The sequence below is a fragment of the Natator depressus genome, chromosome 14 (assembly GCF_965152275.1).
Source record: "Natator depressus isolate rNatDep1 chromosome 14, rNatDep2.hap1, whole genome shotgun sequence".
Classification (NCBI taxonomy): domain Eukaryota; kingdom Metazoa; phylum Chordata; order Testudines; family Cheloniidae; genus Natator; species Natator depressus.
This window is the reverse complement of record NC_134247.1, coordinates 41754392-41771996: the sequence shown is the minus strand read 5'-3', so window position 1 is coordinate 41771996 and position 17605 is coordinate 41754392. Positions and strand designations below refer to the sequence as shown.

At 51.6% G+C, this 17605-nt stretch overlaps 1 protein-coding gene across 1 annotated transcript in view; it reads right to left on the bottom strand.

Moving 5' to 3' along the window:
• The window catches only part of LOC141998574 (uncharacterized), a 32508-nt gene that overhangs the window by 1490 nt on the left and 13413 nt on the right, over positions 1–17605 (bottom strand). Inside the window, 1 exon segment of the mRNA XM_074971446.1 lies at positions 1–1808. Coding sequence (XP_074827547.1) covers positions 1–1808 — 1808 coding nt within the window.

Here is a 17605-nt window from a genome sequence, read left to right as displayed (position 1 = left end):
GTGGACTGCCTGATGTTGAACAAGGGTTGACCTCTGCTTGAAACTTTTCCCACAGTCCAAGCACTTGTGCGGTCTCTCTCATGTGTGGACTGCCTGATATTTTACAAGGTCTGACCTCTGCTTGAAACTTTTCCCACAGTCAAAGCACTTGTGGGGTCTATATCCTGTGTGGCTTTTCTGATAATAACCAAGGGCTGATCTGCAAGTGAAACTTTTCCCACAGTCCAAGCACTTGTGGGGTCCTTCTCATGTGTGGATTCTCTGATGATTAACAAGGTGTGACCTCCGTGTGAAACTTTTCCCACAGTCCAAGCATTTATGGGGTCTCTCTCCTGTGTGAATTGCCTGATGACTAACAAGGTCTGATTTCCGCTTGAAACTTTTCCCACAGTGCAAGCACTTGTAAGGTCTTGCTCCTGTGTGGATTGCCTGATGTTGAACAAGGTGTGACCTGTGTATGAAACTTTTGCCACAATCCAAGCATTTATGGGGACTCTCTCCTGTGTGCGTTGCCTGATGTTTAATAAGGTCTGACCTCCATGAGAAACTTTTCTCACACTCCAAGCACTTGTGGGGTCTTTCTCCGGTGTGAATTGCCTGATGAACAACAAGGTGTGACCGCCATGGGAAACTTTTCCCACAGTCCAAGCACTTATGGGGTCTTTCTCCTGTGTGGATTGCCTGATGATTAACAAGGTGTGACTTCCGCTTGAAATTTTTCCCACAGTCCAAGCACTTATGGGATCTTTCTCCTTTGTGAATTGTTTTATGTTGAACAAGGGTTGACCTGTGTATGAAACTTTTCCCACAATCCAAGCACTTGTGAGGTCTCTCTCCTGTGTGGATTGCCTGATGAATAACAAGGTCTGATTTCCGCTTGAAACTTTTCCCACAGTGCAAGCACTTGTGGGGTCTTCCTCCTGTGTGGATTGCCTGATGTCTAACAAGGTGTGACCTGTGTATGAAACTTTTCCCACAATCCAAGCATTTATGGGGTCTCTCTCCTGTGTGAATTGCCTGATGACTAACAAGGCCTGATTTCCGCTCGAAACTTTTCCCACACTCCAAGCACTTATGGGGTCTCTCTCCTCTGTGGATTCTCTGATGATTAAAAAGGCTTGCTCTCCATGTGAAACTTTTCCCACAGTCCAAGCACTTATGGGGTCTCTCTCCTCTGTGGATTCTCTGATGATTAAAAAGGCCTGCTCTCCATGTGAAACTTTTCCCACAATCCAAGCACTTATGGGGTCTCTCTCCTGTGTGGATTGCTTGATGTCGAACAAGGTTTGACCTCTGTATGAAACTTTTCCCACAGTCCAAGCACTTATGGGGTCTCTTTCCTGTGTGGATTGCATGATGATTAACAAGGTCTGATTTCCGCTTGAAACTTTTCCCACAGTCCAAGCACTTGTGGGGTCTCTCTCCTGTGTGGATTGCCTGATGACTAACAAGGACTGATTTCTGCTTGAAACTTTTCCCACAGTCAAAGCACTTGTGGGGTCTTGCTCCTGTGTGGATTGCCTGATGAATAACAAGGTCTGACCTCCATCTGAAACTTTTCCCACAGTCCAAACATTTATGGGGTCTCTCTCCTGTGTGCCTTTTCTCATGTGAATTTAGTGCTGACTTTGAACTGAAACATTTCCCGTATTCAACGCATTGAATGGGCTTGTCTACAGTGTGGCTTCTCCCACGGTTATTAAGATCTGTGCGCTTATTGAAGCTCTCCCCACTGTCCAAGCATTGAAATGGTTTCTCTCCCGTATGGACTGTCTGATGTGTAACAAGTTGTGATCTCACAATGAATCCTTTCCCACACTCAAGGCAGTGCCAGGGTGTCTCTTCCTTGGGATTTGTCTGCTGCTCTCTGGGATTCTCGTCTCCTTCCCCACCTTTAATAGATGCATCCGCTTTCTTCCTGGGTTGGTTTATCAGAAGCCTCTCTGACCTGTGCCAATTTCCCCAGGCTTCTCCCTGATTCCAGCAATGGGAAAAATTCCCTTCAGCTCTTCCCAAAAAGGTCCCCTGTGGTTCCACTTCCCCAGGAGCTGCCTCATGACGATTCCCCTCCTCGTTCTCACTCGCTCGCTCAGCACCTGCTGGGAGAGACACAATCCAGAGAGGAGTCATTGTGCTGGGGAGAAAGAGGAATAGCACTGAGGGAAAAGCCAACACAAAGACTGAGCAATTGGATTCCGCCTCCACATCCCACCCTAACATTTACAAGGAAGGAGAGACAGGAAGGGTGGAATGGCGTGAGCAATATCTGCTGACCATAGCCCTGCTCTCGGTGAGATGAAGAAGAACTGAGGGCGTTACTCACATCATATGTTGGGATTCTCAACTCTTTCCTTCATTCCCTAGATGGTTTCTCTGTCAGGCCTCACCTGTGCTGGTGCATCTCCGAAGCCTTCTGTCCTTGAAATCCTGGAGATCGAACACCCACAGCTCTTCCCCTCTTTCCAGCCGGGCGATAAGCTCAGGTTTGGGAATGGGAAATCCTGTGCAGAAGGGGAAATGAGTCCGGATCAGGGTGCATGGAGCATTGGTGGAGGATCTGTCACAAAGGACATTGCGTGAGTGGAACCTGTCCCTGTGCTCTGCTGGAGGAAGGTGGATTCCAAGAGGATGGGAACAGGGTCACTGAGCCCCCTTGCGCAGAGGACGTTGTCTGGGGAGGTGACTTGAATTATTACTACACCCTCATTAGGCGTTCCCAGGATCTGTGCGCTCTGGGGGCCTTGCTGACTCACACACAGGTCTGCACTTCAGCCTGCCCCTTTCTAAACCTGCAGAGCCCAGAGCCCTCCCCGTGCCTGGAGCTATTCCCAAGGAGGGAGATGAACAGGGATTGTATGTGCAGCCAAGAAACAACACAGACAAGACAATGTGGATTTATGCCCCTTTGAAAGCTGGAGGGGTGGGGATGGTTTAGCTTGTCCATTGGGTTTTGACTCCCGTGTCCCAGTGGAGAGGGCACCGAAATGCATGTATTTCTCACGAGGCAGCTGTGCATTATGGAACCCATTTGCCTCTGCTCTAACTGACCAGGGAAGAACCTGACCACATTAAGACACGTAGACCCCACAGCTTCTAATAACTGAGGGGACGGGAATCCCTTACCCAGCGAGATCACCGTCTCGTAGTTCTCCTGCATGACGTCCCTGTAGAGGGCTCTCTGAGCGGGGTCCAGCAGAGCCCCCTGCCCCTGGGTGAAATAAATAGCCACCTCCTCGAAGGTCACCGGCATCTGAAACACCAAGAGTCCCCCACTCAGCACCTGCTGCCCCAGCCACAATCCCACTACTCATGGGAAAGGAAAAAAAAACGTGAAGCTGTGGGAGGGCCAGAGTAGCAGAATCCCACCCACACCCTGCTCAGAGCAGCCAGGAGGCTTCAGGGGGCGGAGAAGGTGAGAGCTCCCTGTCCGCCCCAGCACACAGAGCAAGCCAGGATCTTCTCATTTCCCACACGCCTGCCAGCCACAGACTGGGACAGGAAGCAGAGCTCTGAGCCGGGGACAGGGACAGGAATCCCGACAGCTTCCCTTCGTATTTCACAGCAGCCCCAGGCAAGTGGGGTCAGGCTCCAGCACTGGGAGCCTGGAAAATGTTCCCAGCCCTGCCGAGGTGGTTATATCCTGCCTGAGAAATGGGGGAATGTCCCCTCCCCCTTTCCCTGCCACAATGGGCCTACTTAGTAAATCAGTAGATTTATCAACCCCTGACTCCTCCCTCCCCCGCCCAGCAGCTCCCTGAGACTCCCCTACCTGAGCTGGCTCCATCACAGCCATTTCCCTTCTCTGTTCCCTGGAAGACTGGCTGATCTTTAGTGAAACGTGGACCTGATTCCTCAGCCTGTCGGGGCGAGAGGGAGGTTACAGAAGGGGCTTCTGTCCATGTCACACCCCGATTCCCCCCAGACTCTTCAGACCCTCCCAGTAACAGCATCTCTGAGCCAAATGCTAAAAAAAGGGAAGAATCAAAAGGGCCACTTTGGGAGATTTCCACCCACTGCAGTGTAAACCCCTCTCCCTTAGCAATAGCTGGAGCCCTCTGGTGGCATCAGCTGAAGATTGAGCTGCCCTGGACTCCGCCGGCAGCCCCCAGGGACAGGCAGGAAGAGGCTGATCCCATTGGCCCATCCGCGCACCCCCCTCCCTGAGCCAGCAGTCTGACTCTGGTGTGGCTGAGATCTGAACCCTACAGGGAAATCAGACCAAGGCCCTGGGCAGCCCCCAACACTCAGGGCACACAGACCCCACCACCACAGGGGTGTCTGACAATAACACACTCACAGCCGGGTGTGTGTGTCGTGGGGGGGGGGTGAGGGGGGGTTGGTTTTTTTTCCGTGTAGCTTCTGCACCCTGAGGGGTTAGTCCCCTGATCACTCCCAAAGCTGAGAAGAGCTTCTCTCCGCCCGCCTCCCCACATCCCCCCTTTCCCTCGCTGTGCCCCCCACTCATGTCTTCCCCCATTCCCGACCTCGCTCCCCTCAGCCCCACAGTCCCCCGATCCTCCTCCATTGCCCCATCTTCCCTTCAGTGCACCCCTGCCCCCATCCCAGCCTGCCCCCAGCATCCCCTGCACCCGCCTCCGGCCCCTCTTTATCCTCCTCCCCCTGCAGCCCAGATGTGACGAGGTGGGGCCCGCTGCAAGGGGGGGATGGGAGGGTCTCTCTTACCTTCCCTCCGAGCGGGGCCCCCCCGGGGCAGGGGCCGGGCCGGGAAGGGGCCCTGGCCGGGCTGGGGGCTCTGCCCTGGGAGAGGCTCCCGGGGAGCAGCGGGCAGGGCCCGGCTGGAGGTTCCCCTCTCCCGGCCGCAGCCCGGGCTCCGGGCTCCCAGCACCAGCCGCCGGGGCTCGGGGATCTCGCCGGGAGCCTGGGAGCCAGAGTCCCCGCAGCGGCTGCGAGTCACTTTCTGCGGCCGGGCCTGAGCCCCGCGATCGCTCCCCCCAGAGCCGCCCCCCAGCCGCTCCTGGGTCCTAGCGATCAAGTCTTCAAAGGATCAGCATCCCTGTGCCCGGCCCCTGTTACACTCACAGGCTCCAAGGTCACAATAGACCATCATGAGCATCTTGCCCAGGGGTTCTCACGACCAGATTTGGTGGCCTCAGAGCGTGGCCAGCAACTCTCGCTGGTGCCCGCTCTGACACTTGCCCCTATAATCCCAATTAACTTTACTAGAAACCAATCAATATGCACAGAGGTAAGAGGGGGGAACACTACTCCTAGTGTGGGGAACTTTTCTGGCTTCTACCGAGCCCCAGAGGAACTGGCTAGCAAAAGGATCTGAGTCCTTTACCCAGAGGCCTGCATGACCTTGAGGACCCCTCCCCCTGGCCCGCTTCGACTCTGGACCAGTAACCCCAACGCTGGGCTCAGGGCTCCTGAGGCGCTTGACCCCCAGTCTTCCGATCACTCAGGACAAGTGTCCCCATTCTGGGGTGTTCTCTCCACTCTGGGTGCTTCCTTCATCAATGCACAGAGTTAAGAACAAATGCAATTTATTAAAAAGTAAGTAATACAAAAATAAGGAGAAAAATGGGAAAGATGAAAGGAAACATGTCAGCCCGCTCTGTAGGGTGGAACCCCAAACAACCGTCTCTGGAATGCCAGGGCACTTCACAGTCTGTCCCTCCCACGTCGCAGGCCTCCTGCCAGGCCCTGGCTGTGCTGCAGGCATGCCCAGGGTTGGACACTAACTCTGGTGTTGGCCTCAGGCTCTAGGTAGTAGGAGCCTTCTTCCTAGCATCAGCTGCTTCCTGTCAGGGTTATGATCCCCCACCCAGTCTGGCCTGCAAGACCTCTTGGCTGAGGGCCTCTCCTTGCCCTGGGCCCTTCGCCCAGGGTCCCCTTCGCTCACTGCTCCCGGCTTCCGCCTGCTCCAGTTTCCCGCAGTAACTCGACTTCAGCTGTCCGGTCAGTAGATGTGATCGGACACTGTCAGGTCCCCTTTTCCACTGGACTTCATGGTTGAAAACTGGGCACCTGGCCACCCTAACAGCACCCACTGTGCTAGAAGTGCTGGGAACGCGTCAGGGACAAGTTCTGCTTTCCGATGGTGGAGGAAGGAACCAGGGGGCAGGTGGGTTAGACTCAGTTCTGACCAGCAGGGAAGAATTCATTGGTCGAGATGAAATTACTGTAAATGGGTGCACAACTAAAGACTGCACTCAGAGTAGTTATCTATCGTCTGGTGTCAAACTGGGAGGGGAATGGTGCAGGGGAGGGGAGTGGGAGGGAGAAGCTCCAGGTGGCCTCCCTCGCTCTTTATGGGGAAGAGGGAGTGGAGGGGGCAGCCCAGCAGGGAACGGGGCCTAGATGGGGAGCAATTCACACAGAGCTTGTAGGGCAGCCCCGTTCCTGGGAGAGAGCTGCTGCTGGAGTTGGCAGAGCGGGCTCTCAGCTCCCCCCAGTGCCCCTCCTAGGTCGGTGGAAGTGCTCCTGGTGAGGACGCGCCCCACCGACCCAAGGAGGATAGTGTGGACATCATCTACTGCAGTCATTACTGGAGTGGTTATAAGTCAACCTAATACAGGTCAACTTAAGTTTGGACTGTTGACGTACCCTTACAAGCAAAAGGATTTCTCTCACCCAAAAGCTTTCAGCAGTCCATGCTCTTTGGAAAGCCTTCCAGCTCGGACCACTCCCCCAGCTCAATGATGCTCCTGTTGTCTTTCAAGGGATCTTGCTGCCCTGAGTAGACATGGGGCCAGAACCCCTCTCCCTGCTTCTTGTACTCGGATCCTTTATACTTGAAAAGTCTTTGCTGGGTCATGGGGTCAGGGAACTCCGTGGCATAAGTGAGCTCCACACTGCACTACAGATGAAGTGTAAGTTTCTTTGTTTACCCCTTTCTTCCTGTTGATGGAAATCTCAGAGAATCCTTTAAGACTCAAAATCAGGGGAAGAAATTTACCCATTTTCTTCTCAAGTGGCTAAACCGGCTTCGCTTCTTGCCTCATTATTCGGCTGTATTAGTTACAAAAGTTTTAGCATCCTCATAAAAGAAAGAGAATGAAAGAGAAAACAACCTTCCCATCTACAAATGATCTGGACCAAACCTAGAAAAAGCCGGGAAGTTATTTTACCAATAGATGGAAACGGGGCTATAAGATCTGAAGGTCCAACTGTGCTTTGAAGTTCATTGAGATTTCCCTGCCAACTCCAGGTCTGTGACACTTCCTTCTCCAGCCCTCCGGAGTCTGACTAAGATCACAGACATCAAAGCTGTGACTCCTAAGCATGGAGAGCCTGGGACAGGGTGGTACGTGACACCGTGGGAGATGGAGGGATAGAACGGAGGCAGGTTAAACTTTCCATGGCTGGGACAGAGGCTGCTGTGTGGATAGAGGAGCGTGACAGTGAGAGGGGAAGGAGGGAATCTCTCGCACTCACCCCCTTGCCCTGAAATAGCACAGAAGCGAAAACACCACATTTTACTGTTCCTTCTCCCACCTTTTTAGCATCTGGTTAATTCTGGCCCATAAGGGATAAAATGTAGAAACAGTAAATGCTTGACTATCTGGGAATGAGACAACCTGGCCCCAAAGGGGGAACTAATGGACTAGCAATCACTCTGCTAACGGGAAGTCGGGCGTCAGAAACTGTTACGCAGCTGCACTGCAGGCTATGGAGGGCCATGGAGGCAGGCAGGGAGAGGATCCCCTCCCCAGGCTTGGCCCAGGTCCACTCGAGCTGCTGGGGAGAGGAACCCCTCCCTCAGCCCGGCCCAGGACCACAGGAGCCGCCGTGGCTGGGGAGAGCTGTCTCTAACCTGGCCCCAAACTCCTGTGGTGAGAGAGGGCTGGGGGAGACCTCTCTCCACTGCAGTCTGAATCCCAAACCCCTCATCCCCAGTCCCAGCCCCCACATGCCTAGCCAGAGCACTCACCCCTCCGCACCCCATCCCTCTGTCCCAGCCCTGAACCCCCTCTCACACGTCAACCTCCACATCCCCAGCCCCACCCCAGAGCCTGCACCTGAATCCAGAGCCCTCACCCCCTGCACCTCATCCCTGTCCCAGTCCTGAGCCAGTTCCCACACTCCGAATCCCTCGGCCCCACCCCCACCCCATGAATTTTGTTCTGTGCACCAATATGGAGATGATGGGTCACATACTGGTGCGTAGAACCAAATTCATTCCGCACTTGGACGTAAAAACTGAGGGAACACTGGTCAGAACACATCAGATGCTGAGCGGGGTCCAGCAGAGCCCCCTGCCCCTGGGTGAAATACACAGCCACCTCCTCGAAGGTCACCGGCATCTGAAACAACAAGAGTCCCCCGCTCAGCACCTGCTGCCCCTGCCACAATCCCACTAATCATGGCAAAGAAAGAGAAGAGTGAAGGGCCAGAGTAGCAGAATCCCACAGGCACCCTGCTCAGAGCGGCCAGGAGGCTCCAGGGGCTGGGAGACGGTGAGAGCTCCTTGTCCCCCCAGCACACGGAGAAGGGGAGGGTCTTCTCATTTCCCACACGCCTGCCAGCCACAGACTGAGACGGGAAGCAGAGCTCTGAGCCGGGGACGGGGACAGGAATCCCGACAGCTTCCCTTCATATTTCACAGCAACTGTTACGAATTATTCCAGTTAGGACACGTACAGCTCGTTTCTAGGCTGAGGCAACCAAATAAAGACAGACTGCAGAGTGTCTCAGCGTTTGTAGGTTTATTACGCTCGAGCGTGGTACCGTTCTCTTAAGCAGAGCGGGACCCCGATTACAGGTTACACAAAGATTATATACTGTTGGCAAAACATCCTGCCTGTGTGCCTCGGGTGGGCGCCTAACTCAATGAACAGGCTGTCTCCTTATCTATCACCAATCCCCTGCAGCCACCTTCCCCCTGCAAAAACGCTGAATTAGCAGCTATTTCAGGCATGTCGGCTGGTTCCTGTCTCCTTTGTTTCCCTTCTCTTGAAACTGTCCAGCTGTCCACCCTGAAGGATCCTTCCTTCCTTGGTACGTGATGTCCTCACTTCTAGTTAATGGCCGACAGGAAACCCAAAATGGAGTCACATATGCTAACTAGGTTATTTTTCCCTAACAATTATGAACAGGAGGCTGCCAGGCAACTTTCCAACACCACATTCTAAAGGCCACTGTCCTCCGATCCCACTGAGGAGCACCAAAAGAAACTACATCAACTGCTCAAGAAACTCCCTGCAACAGCACGGGAACAAATCCCTGCAACAGCACGGGAACAAATCTACACAGACACACCCCTAGAGCCCCGACCAGGGGTATTCTATCTGCTACCCAAGATCCATAAACCTGGAAACCCTGGACGCCCCATCATCTCAGGCATCGGCACTCTTACAGCAGGATTATCTGGCGATGTGGACTCTCTCCTCACACCCTATGCTACCAGCACTCCCAGCTATCTTCGAGACACCACCGACTTCCTGAGGAAGTGAGGAGGGCTTTAAACTAGGTTCACCGGGAGAAGGAGACCAAAGCCCTGAGGTAAGTGGGCAGGCAGGATACCGGGAGGACGCACAGGCAGGAACGTCTGTGAGGGGAGTGCTCCTACCTCATACTGAGAATGAGGGGCGATCAGCAGGTTATCTCAAGTGCCTATATACAAACGCACAAAGCCTTGGAAACAAGCAGGGAGAACTGGAGGTCCTGGTGAAGGCAAGGAATTATGACGTGATTGGAACAACAGAGACTTGGTGGGATAACTCACATGACTGGAGTACTGTCATGGATGGTTATAAACTGTTCAGGAAGGACAGGCAGGGCAGAAAAGGTGGGGGAGTAGCATTGTATGTAAGGGAGCAGTATGACTGCTCAGAGCTCCGGTACGAAACTGCAGAAAAACCTGAGTGTCTCTGGATTAAGTTTAGAAGTGTGAGCAACAAGAGTGATGTAGTGGTGGGAGTCTGCTACAGACCACCGGACCAGGGGGATGAGGTGGATGAGGCTTTCTTCCGGCAACTCGCAGAAGCTACTAGATCGCATGCCCTGGTTCTCATGGGCGACTTTAATCATCCTGATATCTGCTGGGAGAGCACTACAGCGGTGCACAGACAATCCAGGAAGTTTTTGGAAAATGTAGGGGACAATTTCCTGGTGCAAGTGCTGGAGGAGCCAACTAGGGGGAGAGCTTTTCTTGACCTGCTGCTCACAATTCACCAGGAAGAATTAGTAGGGGAAGCAAAAGTGGATGGGAATCTGGGAGGCAGTGACCATGAGTTGGTCGAGTTCAGGATCCTGACACAGGGAAGAAAGGTAAGCAGCAGAATACGGACCCTGGACTTCGACTCCCTCAGGGAACTGATGGGTAGGATCCCCTGGGGGAATAACATGCGGAGGAAAGGAGTCCAGGAGAGCTGGCTGTATTTCAAAGAGTCCCTATTGAGGTTACAGGGACAAACCATCCTGATGTGTCGAAAGAATAGTAAATATGGCAGGCGACCAGCTTGGCTTAACGGTGAAATCCTTGCGGATCTTAAACATAAAAAAGAAACTTACAAGATGTGGAAGATTGGACAAATGACCACAGAAGAGTATAAAAATGTTGCTCGGGCATGAAATCAGGAGGGCCAAATTGCACCTGGAGCTGCAGCTAACAAGAGATGTTAAGGGTAACAAGAAGGGTTTCTTCAGGAATGTTGGCAACAAGAAGAAAGCCAAGGAAAGTGTGGGCCCCTTACTGAATGAGGGAGGCAACCTAGTGACAGAGGATGTGGAAAAAGCTAATGTACTCAATGCTTTTTTTGCTTCTGTCTTCACGAACAAGGTCAGCTCCCAGACTGCTGTGCTGGGCAACACAGCATGGGGAGTAGGTGGCCAGCCCTCTGTGGAGAAAGAAGTGGTTAGGGACTATTTAGAAAAGCTGGACGTGCACAAGTCCATGGGGCCGGACGCGTTGCATCCGAGAGGGCTAAAGGAGTTGGCGGCTGTGATTGCAGAGCCAGTGGCCATTATCTTTGAAAACTCATGGCGATCGGGGGAAGTCCCGGACCACTGGACAAAGGCTAATGTAGTGCCCATCTTTAAAAAAGGGAAGAAGGAGGATCCTGGGAACTACAGGCCAGTCAGCCTCACCTTAGTCCCCGGAAAAATCATGGAGCAGGTCCTCAAGGAATCAATCCTGAAGCACTTACACAAGAGGAAAGTGATCAGGAACAGTCAGCATGGATTCACCATGGGAAGGTCATGCCTGACTAATCTAATCGCCTTCTATGATGAGATTACTGGTTCTGTGGATGAAGGGAAAGCAGTGGATGTATTGTTTCTTGACTTTAGCAAAGCTTTTGACACGGTCTCCCACAGTATTCTTGTCAGCAAGTTAAAGACGTATGGGCTGGATGAATGCACGATAAGGTGGGTAGAAAGTTGGCTAGATTGTCGGGCTCAACAGGTAGTGATCAATGGCTCCATGTCTGGATGGCAGCCGGTATCAAGTGGAGTGCCCCAAGGGTCGGTCCTGGGGCCGGTTTTGTTCAATATTTTCATAAATGATCTGGAGGATGGTGTGGATTGCACTCTCAGCAAATTTGCGGATGATACTTAACTAGGAGGAGTGGTAGATACGGTGGCAGGTAGGGATAGGATACAGAGGGACCTAGACAAATTGGAGGATTGGGCCAAAAGAAATCTGATGAGGTTCAACAAGGACAAGTGAAGAGTCCTGCACTTAGGACGGAAGAATGCAATGCACCGCTGGCTAGGCAGCAGTTCTGCGGAAAAGGACCTAGGGGTGACAGTGGACGAGAAGCTGGATACGAGTCAACAGTGTGCCCTTGTAGCCAAGAAGGCCAATGGCATTTTGGGATGTATAAGTAGGGGCATAGCGAGCAGATCGACAGACGTGATTGTTCCCCTCTATTCGACATTGGTGAGGCCTCATCTGGAGTACTGTGTCCAGTTTTGGGCCCCACACTACAAGAAGGATGTGGAAAAATTGGAGAGAGTCCAGCGAAGGGCAACAAAAATTATTAGGGGTCTGGAACACATGACTTAGGAGGAGAGGCTGAGGGAACTGGGATTGTTTAGTCTGCAGAAGAGAAGAATGAGGGGGGATTTGATAGCTGGTTTCAACTACCTGAGAGGTGGTTCCAAAGAGGATGGTTCTAGACTATTCTCAGTGGTAGCGGATGACAGGACAAGGAGTAATGGTCTCAAGTTACTGTGGAGGAGGTTTAGGTTAGATATTAGGAAAACTTTTTCACTAGGAGGGTGGTGAAACACTGGAATGCGTTACTTAGGGAGGTGGTAAAATCTCCTTCCTTAGAAGTTTTTAAGGTCAGGCTTGACAAAGCCCTGGCTGGGATGATTTAATTGGGGATTGGTCCTGCTTTGAGCAGGGGGTTGGACTAGATGACCTCCTGAGGTCCCTTCCAACCCTGATATTCTATGATTCTATGATTCTATGAAACTACAACATATTGGTGATCTTCCTGAAAACACCATCCTGGCCACCATGGATGTAGAAGCTCTTTACACCAATATTCCACACAAGGATGGACTACAAGCTGTCAGGAACATTATCCCTGATGAGGCCACGGCACACCTGGTGGCTGAGCTTTGTGACTTTGTGCTCATCCACAACCATTTCAGATCTGGGGACAATTTATACCTTCAAGTCAGCAGCACTGCATGGCCCCACAGCATACCAACATCTTTATGGCTGACTTAGAACAACGCTTCCTCAGCTCTCGTCCCCTAGCGCCCCCTCCTCTATTTGCGCTACATTGATGACATCTTCATCATATGGACCCATGGGAAGGAGGCCCTTGAAGAATTCCACCTGGATTTCAACAATTTCCACCCCAACATCGACCTCAGCCTGGACCAGTCCACAGAAGAGATCCTGGACACTACAGTACAAATAAGTGATGGTCACATAAATACCACCCTATACTGGAAACCTACTGACCTCTATACTTACCTACATGCCCCCAGCTTCCATCCAGGACACATCACACGATCCATTGTCTACAGCCATGCCCCAAGATACAACCGCATTTGCTCCAATCCCTCAGGCAGAGACAAACATCTACAAGATCTTTATCAAGCATTCTTAAAACTACAGTACTCACCTGGGGAAGTGAGGAAACAGACCGACAAAGCAAGATGGATACCCAGAAGTCACCTACTACAGGACAGGCCCAACAAGGGAAATAACAGAACACCACTGGCCATCATGTACAGCCCCCAGCTAAAACCTCTCCAGCGCATCATCAACGATCTACAACCTATCCTGGAAAACGATTCCTCATTCTCACAGACCGTGGGAGGCAGGCCAGTCCTCGCTTACAGACAGCTCCCAATCTGAAGCAAATACTCACCAGCAACTACACACCATACCACAGAAACGCTAACCCAGGAACCAATCCCTGCAACAAATCCCATTGCCAAATCTGTCCCCATATCTACTCTAGCGACACCATCATAGGACCCAACCATAACAGCCACGCCATTGATAAAGAAAAGAACCAGAAAACAACCCTGTAATCATGTAAAGCTAGGCTTCTGTCTTTTTTCTATGCTTATCTGTCCTTTCCCTATGTTTATGGGTCGAAAGAATTTGAACTATGTGTAACCTGTACTCCCCGTTTGGGGAAGGAATTCCTTATACAGATGGGCCTCCATGTTCATACCTCAGGACCCAGACCAACAGGGGTTGACCGGTTGGAACTGGAAGAGATATCACAAAGTATGTTGAACCAAGCTATAAAAGCTCTACCTTGTTCTTTGTTCTGGGCTTCGCCATATTCCTCTGTGTAGGAATTGGTGAGCCCTTCAGCTGTTGTACTTGCTAGCATTAAAGTGCCTCATTTTATCTAAGAGTCCTGACTCTGTGTTTGTTTGGCTAATACAGAAGTCCAGGGAAGGCTACCCTCCCAACCCTAGATGGGAGGGAAACCCTTTTTCCCTAACAAAATTGGGGGCTCGTCCGGGATTGCTGCTTCTCCGGACCGGTGGACGGTTGGGACTCTGAATCCTTCTTGCCAGCACCTGGGTTGCTTTAACCCTGAAGGCTTCCCGTCTCGCTTCCACCCGCCGCTTCGGCTAAATAAGGCATCCCTAAAGGCACTAGGGTCCTAACCTATTGGTGAACACCGGCCGGTGGGAACTTGATGAGTTCTGAATTTTTCCTTTGTGATTGTCTAGACAAGTCAGGGGTTCTGTCTTTTGGAAAAGATGGGAGGGGGGTCCAGTAGAACTGTCGATCCTTCTACACCCCTCGGCTATATGTTAAAACATTATGATAGGGATATCAAGGCCTTACAATCGGATAGCAACAAAGCTGTGTATAAGTTTATATTTTTGTGTCAATTCCCTGGGTGGGAATGACGCAAGACGACCCGGAGCCAGGAAATCGCTGGCCGGGGGAAGGAACATTTGAGTTACATACTGTTGTTCAATTACGGAAAGCACTGTATGATTTGAAACCGCGGCAACTTAAGTATTCAGATGTATGGATAAGAGAGGCCGAACGGCGCAAAAGCACCAGTGTAACTACTAGTTTACGAATTGAGGAAGAAAAACTTAAAGCCATGCGGCCTCCACCCTATAATCCAGGATCCGGTGATGCTGACCGGAAGCCAAAAACGCCAAAGTCTATTTATCCCCAACTCCCATTGAAAGAAGCAGGGGATCCTATACCACTGGAAGAATGGACCTGGATATGGGGTGGGGTACCACCGCCCGGCCCCGACGCACCCACGTCCCCGGAGAGTGACCGGGCACGCTACAGGGAGAGGAGCGGCCCCGCTCTCCCGCTAGCTACTGATGCACCCACATCCGACACAGAGCAGGGGGATGCTCAGGAGGCTGGCACCTCTACAAGGGAGGTGGCACATCTTGATCCGCGACACCCCAGTGACGCGACGCCCGCTAAAACCCGCTCTCAAGAGACACCTCAGGCAAAAGTTATTGGTGCTGTGATGGCTAGTGCAGTCCAAATGCCTATGCGACAACTACCAAGTGGTGTGGGGGGAACGCAAATGGTGTACGTCCCTTTTACCAGCACGGATCTAATGAATTGGTCAGCTACTTTCCCCCCATTTCGAAAGTGTCCGGAAGAATTTATTAAAAAGTTGAAGGGCATTTTCACAGTGTATAATTGTAACTAGGATGATGTGGAGATGGTTTTGAATCAAGTACTAAGTGAGGGTGAGAAGGCAACGGTGTATAAAAAAGCCAGAGAGACGGTACAAGGCAAGGAGACATATCCGCAAGAGAAACCTGAAATGGATTGGGATGTTCCGGAAAACGTTTGTGTGTGGGATAATATGAGAAAGCGAATTTTAGAAGCATTAGAGGAGATGTCTAAGCCTGTTTATGATTGGGGAAAGGTGGATGCATGTGTTCAGAAGCACGATGAACACCCAGGGGAATTTTTCCACCGCCTGTGTAAGGTTTTAAAAAACCAAGGTGGTTTAGATCCAACCTCCCCTGTAGCAAAAACACAAGTGATCGGCCAGTATGTAAAAAACTTATTACCATTCGCTCAGAAGTATGTGTGTAGTCAACCAGCTTATGAAAACAAAACGCTGGAGGAGGTGGTGGGTTTAGCAGCCCATGCTTGGAGGAATAGAAAGGAATTGGACACTAGGAGGTCCGAAAAGCTTCTTAATCTGCAGTTGCAAGGGTTCCAAGACGGCTCTCGGGGATGAGAAGCCAGCCGTAGGAGGGGAGGCTTTCGAGGACGAGGCGGAAGGGGAGGCAGCTCCACCCAGGGATGGGAACCACAAGGTCAGAACTTCCAGCCACGGCCCTGGAGAACAGGGCCAGATGAGTGCCGGCGGTGCCGGCAAAAGGGACACTGGGCTGCCCAGTGTCCGAATTATCCCCCCCGCCCAGTCCGCTGACCCTCTTATGCAAGCCTACCAAAGGGTTCAGGAAAGGGGGCGAGAAGAAGGAGGTACTGATTGAAAGCTAGCTGCCCACAATGCCTCGCTCCCCCTGCCGGAAACCCCCTCCACTTCTTGGACAGTGCATCTGGATGCAAACCATCTGGAACTTCCCGTTGTGCTGGGAGGAAAAACTTATTCACTGTTAGTTGACACCGGAGCAGATAGAAGTACTCTACAGGACCCCAACCTTCCTACTACTTCTGCAACTGTAAAGGCTATGGGCATTGGTGGCTGAGAGGGAGAAATTGTTTTTTGCTCCGGGGGTCCATGCAGCTGCGAAGGCCGTCACTGCACAGTGTGGGTTGTGTCAACGATATAATCATCAGGGAGCAATCAAACCACAAGTTATGGGACATAGCAAACTACCTGAGTACCCATTTGCTGTGGTCCAGATGGACTTCATGGATTTACCACCAGTGACAGGACGAAAACACTTGCTTGTCCTGGTTGACCTTTTTTCAGGGTGGGTTGAGGCGTTCCCCCCTCGAAAAGCAGATGCAGTATCCGTAGCAAAGTGTCTCCTCAAGGATATTATTCCCCGCTTTGGAGTAATGACTGGTTTGGAAAGTGACCAAGGACCCCATTTCACTTCCCAAATTATTCAGCATATAGCGAAAGCCTTAGGCATAAAACAGGCCTTGCATACCCCCATCATCCACAAAGCTCAGGAAAAGTGGAAAGGGTGAATGGGCTGATCAAAACCCAATTAGCAAAGCTATGTGAGCAAACAGGATTACAGTGGCCTGAAGTGTTACCCATAGTGTTAACCAACCTGTGTAATACACCCCATAGGAAACACTGGTTGACACCGTTCGAAATTCTATTTGGCCGACCCTTGCCAATCCCCCTAACCAATACAAACGGATTTCTCCCAGCGAAAACGTCGTTAATGGCGGGACAAGATAAGCTGGCGGGTTACTGTCGCATGTTGCAAGATGCGTTAAGTGACGCGTGGGCCAAAGTAAAGGATGCCCAACCTTTACCACTTGATACTTGTGCACACTCTCTTTTTCCAGGTAACTTTGTCTGTGCTAGAATCCATCGAAGGAAGCATTGCCTGGAACCACGGTGGTCGGCCCCTGCTCAAGTCCTTCTGACTACTCCGACTGCGGTAAAGATCGAGGGCATTGATAGATGGGTGCGCTGCAGCCACTGTAAAAAGGTTCCTGCTCCAAGGTCTCCAAGGACTGCCATCACGACCGCCGCTCCTACACGAACTGTGTACCGGTCGGTCAGCGGGATCAGAAGCAGTTACAGAATTCTGGGACATTGGTTACACTGTTACAATTTGTACTGCCTTGTGTTTTGTTTGTAGTTGTTAGTGTTTACAATGTATGTACGGTTACGGGCATTAACCTGGAACCTTGCCCCAGGGGGTTGGGACAAAAACACATTTTACAATTAGCCCCAAATCTAACCAACTCCTGGAATGTTAGTGACTGTTGGGTGTGTTCCCACTTCTCCTCGCATTCATTTTGCCGGTTCCAGTACTCCTTGATTCTTGGCAAAATGGTTTGGCGTGGTACGGCCAAAAGGGAAAAAGGGGCAGGGGAACCATGCATTTTAGGAAGTGGATCCCAAACCATCGCCCAGACTTGCTTGTTAAGGCCCCCTTGTGCGTAGAGAAGAGGTCACTGCACTCACAAGGTAAAACCGCTCTGGGAAAATACCCAAAGGCCCCCACTCTGGGAAAATTCCTCTGTGTAGGAATTGGTGAGCCCTTCAGCTGTCAT